The 11,072-nt window shown below is 40.0% G+C and overlaps 1 protein-coding gene across 1 annotated transcript; it reads left to right on the forward strand.

Moving 5' to 3' along the window:
• The first annotated feature begins 6,194 nt into the window (after positions 1-6,194).
• LOC133452407 (tripartite motif-containing protein 16-like) lies at positions 6,195-8,011 on the forward strand. The gene is made up of 2 exons (XM_061731681.1): positions 6,195-7,590; positions 7,639-8,011. The coding sequence occupies exons 1-2, from the start codon at positions 6,195-6,197 to the stop codon at positions 7,863-7,865; spliced, it is 1,623 nt and encodes a 540-aa protein (XP_061587665.1). The 3' UTR covers positions 7,866-8,011.
• The last annotated feature ends 3,061 nt before the right edge of the window (positions 8,012-11,072 follow it).

Below are 11,072 nucleotides of genomic sequence, written 5' to 3' on the forward strand. Positions count from 1 at the left end.
TTAAGTGCAATTCCTCAATATTTTCTTAAGAACCATCTTAAGAACTGTAATTTCTTACGAATTTCTTATTTTTCCTACTTAATAACTTCTTAAAATATGTCATTGCATGCGCCAACAAACAACATTTATACAGGTAGTTAAAAAAAAAATACTATTGGGGAAATTTAATAATAATTAACTACCACACTAACTAACATGCTAACAAACAAGCTCTTTGTGTAATTAATTACAAAGTATATCCTCAAACTATGACCTACTAGTCTAAACTTGTCTAAAATGTGTTGAAAAAGGTGATATTAGAGTCTTACCTTTTCACAGAAGAAATTTTAAGACAGGTCAAGGTTGTCTTAAAGTTAAGTAAAAAGTCAAGAACAAATTTGAGAACTTTTATTTCAAGAATACCATTTATTCTTAAGTTTGTGCTTAAGAAGAAACTTAAGAAGAAAGTTGAGAAAATACTTAAGAACTTTTTTGGAGAATATGACTTCTTCTCTTTTTTCTTCTTAAGACTGAACTTAAGAAAAAAATGACACTTAAGAAGATTTTTTTTCTTAAGAATGTTTTGTGAATCCGGCCCCCTGATTTGAAGCTTTGAGATCCAGAGACTCTGACTGCAGACTGTGGAGAAAGAGAAGCTCCAGCAGAAACATGTGACCTCCACTCTCCAGGGTTCAGTTCAGGGGAACATATCAGCCTGTGGTAAAGTGGAAGTGACTGCTGGGTTCAGCAAACGCTGGTTTATCACAAGCTGCAGACTGCTGAGCTTCACTTCATAACACTTCACATTTCATCTTTTACAATATTTATGTTTTACTTCTTTTTTAAGTGATTCTGCTGTTGATGTAACTTTCTGTCCTGAACATTTTATCCTGGTTCACGTCTGCAACCTCAGGACCTGGAAACAGTGAAGATCAGGAGTCTGGGGAGTGACGTCACACCGCCCCCTACAGGAAGATGGTTACATGAATGTAGTGAGGTTTTTAGAGAGGAAAGAAGTCACGTGTTTAAACACTTTTCCTCCAGTCTGGATTCTTTTTTTTATACATTTAATCATTTTATTGTCATTTAGAATTAAAGAAAAGGTTTTTTGAGGTAAAGGATGTTAATAAACTATTTTGTCGCTGCTGGATATGGAAGTTAATAATTTTAGGGATGCAGAATGTACTGAAGGCCAAGTTGAGAGCTCTGTTCAGACTCTGATCAGAGATCTCAACTTGGCCTTCAGAAGGGGGGCAGAGCCTCTAAACAGGCCAAGGACTCCTATAAGAGGAAAATGGAGGGAGACCTGAAGGACAATAACCCAGGGCAGATGTGGAGGGGCATCCACTCTTCAACTCTTCAATCTCTCCCCCACACATCCTCCGCTCGCAGTACAGAAGAGCTCCAAGTGCTGTATCCAGCTTCTCCAGTTTTCGGCACGTTTGTTCCAGATTGCCTTGCAGACTGCGGTGGAGGTTGAAACTGCCATTCTCTTCTTCTGCTTTCACTTCTGACACCATGTAATATTGACTAGGCTTGACAACTGTGTTTTGTTGCTACATCTTTTACTTACTTACCGGTACTCATGTGCATTAACTTACAAGTCAGAACGACAACCACAACACTTCCGCATGACGTAGCTTGAGTTACAGTGTAGTACTGAATTTAACAAGGTTTACATCTAAGTTCAAAACAGTTTAAATAATCCAGTCAAAGGCAGCTGTGAACAAATGAGTTTTTAACCTGGATATAAAGGAACTGAGGGTTTCAACTTCCTGCAGGTTTCTGGAGGTTTGTTCCAGATCTGTGGAGCATAGAAGCTGGATGCTGCTTCTCCATGTCTGGTTCATTAGTGATTTATAAACTATCAGAAGTATTTTAAAGTCTATTCTCTGAGGTACAGGGAGCGAGTGTGAGGACCTCAGAACCGGAGCGCTGTGGTCCACTTTCTTAGTTCTGGTGAGAACCCGGGCAGCAGCGTTTTCTGATGAACTTTTTAGTCAGACCTGTGAAGACGCTGGTGCAGGAATCAACTAGACTGAAGATACACGCATGGATGAGTTCTTCAAGGTCCTGCTGAGACATTAGTCCTTCGATCCTGGAGATGTTCTTCAGGTGATAGAAGGCCGACTTTGTAATTGTCTTAATGTGTCTCTGAAGGTCCAGGTCTGAGTCCATGATACACCCAGAGTTCAGGCCTCATCACTGGTTTGTAGCTGTGATAGCTGAAGCTGTGACTCTTAAACAATCTTCTTCTAGGGATTTTTTTTCTTGTGCAACTGATGGATTAGAAGTAAATGAACATACAAAAATAAAACGGAGCAGGTTTTCCTCATGTAGTGAAACTTAAGCTGAGCTTTTCCCCCCCCCCCTGGTGGTTAAATGGTGAATTACGACTTTTACTGGACGGAAAAAAAAAAACATTTAAGAGGTAAAATAAAATAAAATAAAAACCGTCGCAGTCACTTAAAGCCTTTAAGTGGATCATTTTCACCTCTGACCGAGACAACTGCATAATATCTGATAGAGTTAATTAGCACTAAAAAGGAGAATAAAAAAGTACTACGCCATAATGAAAGAAAAGTTAAAAAAGAAAAACATGAAAATAATTTGTTTGTATGATAGAAAATAGTGTCTGAATTATTCCGTTAAGTCAGATCTTTGGTATTTTTCACACCTGTCTTACCTTTACTCCTTTCTATCATGACTGTTATAATATCTGCAGTTACAATAAATACACCAACAGAATCGTGCAGCGTCTCTTTCTGTTCTTTTAATGATAGATAGATAGATAGATAGATAGATGTTCAGAAATGTACATGTGCGTTTGGTCCAAAGGTCATTTGTATTTAATTATCTGCCCACATTTGTAGATAATAATGCCGGTGAGGACATGAAAGATTATAAACTAAGTCTGCTTCCGTTCATGTTTGTTGTGTAAAGTCCTGCTTTACATTAGAACGTGAATGTTGCTGAGATGCAGAGACGGAGCATCACTTGTAGCTCAACAGAACCGCCTGTAGGTGCGCGAGTGAAACTGCTCCGACCGCGTCTATTTCTTGGTTTGTCCATGTCACTACTTTCTTCCGTCCCTTCATCTCGACCGCTGTGGTGTCCAGTGTAGCTCTGGGCCAGTGCTCCTCACTCCTGGTCCTCCAGAGCCGCTGTCCTGCATGTTTTTGATGTTTCCCTGCTCCAGTAAACCCTGATACAGATGACTGTGTCACCAACAGAACTGTGCAGACCTGGAGGAAACATTGGTGATGATTAGCACTAATTAGAATCAGGTGTGAATAGAATGGAATCAGGGAAACATCAAAAACATGCAGGACAGCGGCTCTCGAGGACCAGGAATGAGGACCACTGCTCTGGGCGCTAAATTCATGGTTGTTGACGCGGTTTTCAGAAGAAACTAGTGACGTCAGGGTGGTTGAGGTTGAGGCGTGGACGATGATTGTGCTTTTGTAACAACAACAACAAACAACACCTTAAAAACTATCTCTAACTATCTCCAAACTGTCACTGACCGCAACTCTCCATCAAACACATTTTGAACATCAGCCTGTGGAATATTGAATCTCTAGTCCTTAAAATATGATCTCATCATTGTGTAATTTAATTTGCTAAATTTGTTTGCTGAGTTAAGTTGTTTATTATAAACTTTATTTAACAATAGTTTATGACAAGAGTTTTAAATTTGCTTAAAACCTTGTTGGTGTAAATGCTAAAATTATGTAAAATATAGGAATTCAGTAAATTTTTTTAAACTTATATATGGAATTTTTTTAACTTAACTGTTAAATACTACTAAATAAAGACAAAAAATTAATGCAATATTGAATCACTAGTCCTCAAAATACGATCTCATCATTGTGTAATTTAATTTGCTAAATTTGTTTGGTGAGTTAAGTTGTTTATTATAAACTTTATTTAACCAGGAATTTTAGAAGATTAAAAATCTCTTTTACAAGAGTTTATGACAAGAGTTTAAAATTTGCTTAAAACCTTGTTGGTGTAAATGCTAAAATTATGTAAAATATAACAATTCAGTAAATTTTTTAAACTTATTCATGGAATTTTTTTTAACTTAACTGTTAAATACTAGTAAATAAGAGACAAAAAATGATTAATTTATGCATTTTTTATTGAGGAACCAAAGTTTTTGAAGTGTCTTTGCTCCGAGGTGATTTCTCCTCTTTCCCCTGCCTCCAATTTTGAAGCATCTTCAACATCCTCCACCGACAGTGTGGACAGACACACGATCCTCCACGTCTTCCAGGAATCCATCTGTATCCAGCAGAAAACGTCCCGTCGGGGCGAGAGGGCTTCCCTCTGCCGTCTTCTCTGAGAGAAAATGTGGTCAATTATCTGAGAGACCAGCTGACCAATTCCATGATTGTAGAAAGTTTTGGAGGATGAGAAAAGAGAGGCTCTAAAAGAGGGACAAGACAGAACCAAACAGAGAGCAGCAGCAGGGCAGATAGGGAGGGAGCGGGAGCAGAAAAGCGTCCGCCTTCGCCGAGAGCAGGAAGTAGGAGGTAACAACAACAGGCCATGGAAACCGCTTTCACTGATTTGCATGCATGTACAGCACTAAAACATTGTTGTTTGTGCCTCTTGGGGAGAGAGGAAACCAAATTCTGGAATCAGGAGTGAGTTGCAGGTCTTGAGCGTCATGATATTGTCTTACAAAAGGACCCAGATCCTGCCACTGTAAACTGTGTGGCCGTGTCAGAGTTGTAAAATACAAGGGTGGAAGTCAGAACCTCATGAGTTACACTGAACCATCTTTCTCCATGACTGATCTGGCCCAAAAGAGACATGAACTGTGCAACGGAGATCACCGGGTGTCGTGGAATCAGTGTCATGTGTAGAAATGTGCTCATGTGCTACATGTGTGAGGTGCGTAGTTATGGATGATGTGGTCATTTGCCAGATATATGCACATGTCAGTGTGGCACAATCCAGCTGCACAGGGTCTCACCTGACCTTTAGTCAGACCTTTGGTCTCTGTGGTTGTCTGAGGGAATGTGGAGTGGTCTGTTAAGAAACACACACAATACTAAAGACGAATAAAGGAAATAAAAATACAAGATGAATAAGACAATTAAAGTAACACATTACTAAAGCTAAAACAAATAAAATCAAACACCTCTAAAGCTGAATAAGACAAATGAAAAATGTCCTCCACACCTTCCTTACAATCTGAGACACAGCAGAGCGGTGAGTATCATCGTATCAAAACACCTAACAGCTTCTTTCCAGCCACAGTTTTTTTCCATATTTTGTATTTCTAATATAGTGTATTTTCTTCTAAACGGCTGAAGTGTAAAAAACAGTGTTAAAACCATGAAAAAAATATGGCTGACCACCCATAGTCCAGCTTCTGGAATATAAAAATAAACATTTTACTCTCTGAAAATACATGAACTAAAAAAAGAATCAAAACAACGAGTCAAAACAATCAGACGCTACTTCTACCTTAGTAGAGATTCATCCTGGACACGTCCCCCAGCCGTCCTCTCACCTTCACTCCAGCACTTATGCCTGAGTCCGTTGCTGCTACACAGATTCTGGACATTTGTGTAGTCCACATGTATCAAGACCTGAACGCTTCCTACTTCTTGTAAATGTGACCTGTATAAAGAATGGAGCCCTTTATTATTCAAACTCACTGATAGTACATCAGAGGAAACATTAACTTCTGTGTTTCAGTCTCAGATTTAACAAACTGATAACTTTGCAGAGTCAAAGTCAACCTCACTAACAACTGTTTTATTGAAATATTATTAAAAAGAACAGATCTGAGTCACATTAGACACTTTGACATATTTATGTTATTGTTGTTGAGAAACTACTACTAGAAACAGTCTGGAAACCTGGAATGTTGCTTTGACAGTAGTTTTTAAAATTTTCTGATGTAAAAAGGGTTAAAGAAAGTGTTTGTATTTCAAGCAACTTCTCTTCCTGGAATCTGATGCTGATGAACCTCCCTCTTCTTCCTGCTCTCAAACCAGCAGATTCAGTCTGACCAGTGTTTGCTTGTTCCCTCCCCTGCAGATCTGCAGCTTGAAGACGGGTCTGAACAACACCAGCTGAACACTGAGAGCTGACAGCCTCCTACTCTGCACAGACACGTGATTTGTAGATCAGAGCTCAGACTAGTTTCATGTTTGAGGAAGTGAAACTCTCTCAGTCTCAGTTATAGAGGAGAAATGGCGCAGAAAGGAGTGCAGCTGGACCAGGAAACCTTTTCTTGTTCGATCTGTTTGGAGGTTTTAAAGGATCCGGTGACTATTCCTTGTGGACACAGTTACTGTATGAACTGTATTAACAACTTCTGGGATGAAGGAGAGAAGAAAATCCCCAGCTGTCCTCAGTGTAGACGGACTTTTACTCAGAAACCCGAGCTGGTGAAAAACACCATGTTTGCTGCTTTATTGGAGCAGATGAAGAAGACTGGACTCCAAGCTGCTCCTCCTGATCACTGCTATGCTGGAGCTGAAGATGTGGCCTGTGATTTCTGCTCTGGAAGAAAACTGAAAGCTGTCAAGTCCTGTTTATTCTGTCTGGCCTCTTACTGTGAGAATCACCTTCAACCTCATCATGATGTGGCTCCATTCAAGAAACACAAGCTGGTGGATCCCTCCAAGAACCTGCAGGACAACATCTGCCCCCGTCATGATGAGGTGATGAAGATGTTCTGTCGTACTGATCAGAAGTGTATCTGTTATCTCTGCTCTGTGGATGAACATAAAGGCCACGACACAGTCTCAGCTGCAGCAGAAAGGACTGAGAGGCAGAGAGAGATGGAGGTGGGTCGACAACAAATCCAGCAGAAGATCCAGGACAGAGAGAAAGATGTGAAGCTGCTTCAGCAGGAGGTGGAGGCCATCAATCAGTCTGCTGATAAAACAGTGGAGAACAGTGAGGAGATCTTCACTGAGCTGATCTCTCTCCTCCAGAAAAGAAGCTCTGATGTGAAGCAGCAGATCAGATCCCAGCAGGAAACTGAAGTGAGGAGAGTCAGAGAGCTGGAGGAGAAGCTGCAGCAGGAGATCACTGACCTGAAGAGGAGAGACGTTGAGATGAAGCAGCTCTCAGACACCGAGGACCACAACCAGTTTCTCCACAACTACCCCTCACTGTCACCACTCAGTCAGTCCACACACTCCTCCAGCATCAGCATCCGTCCTCTCAGCTACTTTCAGGATGTGACAGCAGCTGTGTCAGAGGTCAGAGGTCAACTACAGGACATCCTGAGAGACACGTGGACAAACATCTCACTGACCATCACTGATGTGGATGTTTTACTGTCAGATTCACAATCAGAACCACAGAGCAGAGCTGGATTCTTGAAATATTCATGTGAAATTACTCTGGATCCAAACACAGTATACACACAGCTGTTACTGTCAGAGGAGAACAGAAAGGTGACTTTTATGAAGAAACATCAGTCTTATTCTAGTCATCCAGACAGATTCACTTCATATCTTCAGGTCCTGAGTAGAGAGAGTCTGACTGGACGTCATTACTGGGAGGTGGAGAAGAAAGCAGATGATGTTGGTGTAGCAGTTTCATACAAGAATATCAGCAGATCAGGGGATGGAAGTGGATTTAGTGTAAATGAAAAATCTTGGTCACTAGGTTGTCGCTCAGACAGTTATGTATTTTACAACAGGATCCAAACCTCCATCTCAGGTCCTCAGAGCTCCAGAATAGGAGTTTACCTGGATCACAGAGCAGGTGTTCTGTCCTTCTACAGCGTCTCTGAAACCATGACCCTCCTCCACAGAGTCCAGACCACCTTCACTCAGCCGCTCTACGCTGGAGTTTGGGTTGGTTACACTGATGGAGCCTCAGCTGAGTTCTGTAAACTCAAATAGACTTATTTACTCTTCATGTTTTTATCTGTTTTTATTGATTTTTTTTCTTCTTAGAGATGAACGTCTCTAACTCTAATGGATGGAGGGACATTTTCGTTCTATAAGTTGATTTTTTTTTTGTTATTTGTACTTTTGGAAGTGGAAGTTGTTCTTTTGTAGTTTCACCTGGGAAATATTAATAATATTAACATCTTCTATTTCAATATAAAAACAGAAATAAGCCTGTGTTCTAATTGTTGTTAACTGTTAGTTTTGATGTGTCTCTATGTTGTATTTCTCTTTTCTTCCACTTCATGGACTCCAACAGACGACCCACCAGACCTTCTTCATCTCTCTTCATGTCTGCATTCAGACTCGTTTTCTCATTGATTAGCAAACCAAAGGTTCTTGTTTTCTTAAGATAAAAACATTTTTTAGACTGGAGCAGAAAGTAAATGATTTCAGAAATGTTACTGACCAGCAGCAACGCAGCAAACAGTTCAGTAAAGCCTGTAGTTGGTGTAAACTAGTGTGTTGGGGCCGGTAGTCAAAGCTGCAGCTGCAGGACCAGACTAGATCTGCAGATCAGATGTTGTTGATGTCTAAATCTGTTGAGGATGTTTCATGTTTAACAATCTGAATATTTAGTAAGAAATAAAACTTCTGATGTGCTAACAAAGTGTTTTCTTCAGTCTTCATTCCAGGATTTGACTCAGATCTGAGGGAGAAAACATGAATCTAATATTCAAGTAAAACTGAGGCAGTTTTCCTCCTGAAACATCCCAAAGTACAGAGTTCATGTTCACAACAGATCATATTTCTGGATTTAAATGTGTCTTTACTGATTTTACAGCTCTTGTTCTGGCCAGACTTCACTCAGATAAGAGGCTTTAAATCTCCACAATCCTCTTTTCCTGTTAAATAAAGATGAAATAAGTCATTGCATTGCACGCGCCAACAAACAACATTTATACAGGTAGTTTGCGTCTTAACCGTCAGTCACTCACTAAACATGGAGAAGGAGAAAAAGAGATGCAGGAACTTTTCAAGGTTATGGTGGATGAGATTAATGTGCGAAAAAAAATACTATTGGGGAAAATTAATAATAACTAACTACCACGCTAACTAACATGCTAACAAACAGTTAACAGGCTCTTTGTGTAATTAATTACAAAGTATATCCTCAAACTATGACCTACTAGTCTAAACTTGTCTAAAATGTGTTGAAAAAGGTGATATTAGAGTCTTACCTTTTCACAGAAGAAATTTTAAGACGGGTCAAGGTTGTCTTAAAGTTAAGTAAAAAGTCAAGAACAAATTTGAGAACTTTTATTTCAAGAATACCATTTATTCTTAAGTTTGTGCTTAAGAAGAAACTTAAGAAGAAAGTTGAGAAAAAACTTTTTTGGAGAATATGATTTCTTCTCTTTTTTCTTCTTAAGACTGAACTTAAGAAAAAAATGACACTTAAGAAGATTTTTTTTCTTAAGAATGTTTTGTGAATCCGGCCCCCTGATTGGAAGCTTTGAGATCCAGAGACTCTGACTGCAGACTGTGGAGAAAGAGAAGTTCCAGCAGAAACATGTGACCTCCACTCTCCAGGGTTCAGTTCAGGGGATATCAGCCTGTGGTAAAGTGGAAGTGACTGCTGGGTTCAGCAAACGCTGGTTTATCACAAGCTGCAGACTGCTGAGCTTCACTTCATAACACTTCACATTTTATCATTTACCATATTTATGTTTTACTTATTTTTTTAGTGATTCTGCTCTTGATGTAACTTTCTGTCGTGTACATTTTATCCTGGTTCACGTCTGCAACCTCAGGACCTGGAAAACAGTGAAGATCAGGAGTCTGGGGAGTGACGTCACACCGCCCCCTACAGGAAGATGGTTACATGAATGTAGTGAGGTTTTTAGAGAGGAAAGAATGTAAATGTAAATGTAAATGTAAATGTAAATGTACTTTATTTATATAGCCCTTTACAGCCACCTCTAGGTGAGCCAAAGTGCTTTACAGAATAAAAGATACAGAAATACAACAAACAAAAATCATAAGACACAGCAAAAAAGAAATAGAATAAAAGAAAAAGAGTAAAAAGTGTCACTACACAAATGGCTATTAAAAGCCATTCTAAATCAATAGGTTTTTTCGAAGAAGTCAAGCGTTTAAACACTTTTCCTTCCATCCTTGGTCTCTGTGGTCGCCTGAGGGAATGTTTAGTGGTCTGTGAAGAAAGACACACAATACTAAAGACGAATAAAGAAAATAAAAATACAAGATGAATAAAAAAAATTAAAATAACACATTACTAAAGCTAAAGCAAATAAAATCACACACCTCTAAAGCTGAATAAGACAAATTAAAAATGTCCTCCACACCTTCCTTACAAGCTGAGACACATCAGTATCATCGTATCAAAACACCTAACAGCTGCTTTCCAGATTATACTCTGTATTTCTAATATAGTGTATTTTCTTCTAAACTGCTGATTCTGGGAGAAATCTGCACAAGAAGTCCAACGTGTCTGGACTGTTGGTCGATGCACAAATGGCAAATAAAAAACCTTGAACCTTGAACCTTCCTTGGATGCCTGCAGATTCAGCTGCTGGTTTGGGAGGAACATCCAGGTCAAAGAAAACACAGACATGAACAGATGAAGCAACAAGGACGACATCCACGTCAGAAACACCACCCTTGGAGATGAGCTTGTCTCCAATGTGACCCCTGCTGTGGCTGGACGCAGTCACATGCTGAGTTGGACCAAACACTTCAAGGACAGCAGTGAGGTCTCCAGCCTGCTGGTCCTGAGCTGCATCTACATGCAGGTTCACGTCCCTGTTAGGACCAACTAGTCAGAATCAGTGCAGCAGCTGGAAGTAGTGAAACATCAATAAAACAATCCCTGCTGGTTTGTAAATGCTGAAATAAAGTCTGAAAGATTGTTTTAACACGAAGGTTACGCGTGGAACAGGTGAAGTTTTAGAGCTGAACCGGGTCAAACCGAGGAGCCTTCAAGACTAAAGTCGTGAGACAAAAGTGGACGTTGAAGAAATGTTCCAGTTTATCATCCAGCTGTGGTTTTCCAGGCTCAGAGCTCCTCCAGCCGGACTTCTCCTGAAGGGTCATCAGCGTTTGAAACCTCTGAGCTTCAGTGCGTCGGGTGGACGGGACGGAGGATCAGAGGAGCTGAGTTCCTCCCACCTTCGTTTAGACCAGGACTGAAGAACA

The sequence above is a fragment of the Cololabis saira genome, chromosome 10 (assembly GCF_033807715.1).
Source record: "Cololabis saira isolate AMF1-May2022 chromosome 10, fColSai1.1, whole genome shotgun sequence".
In the NCBI taxonomy this organism is placed as follows: domain Eukaryota; kingdom Metazoa; phylum Chordata; class Actinopteri; order Beloniformes; family Belonidae; genus Cololabis; species Cololabis saira.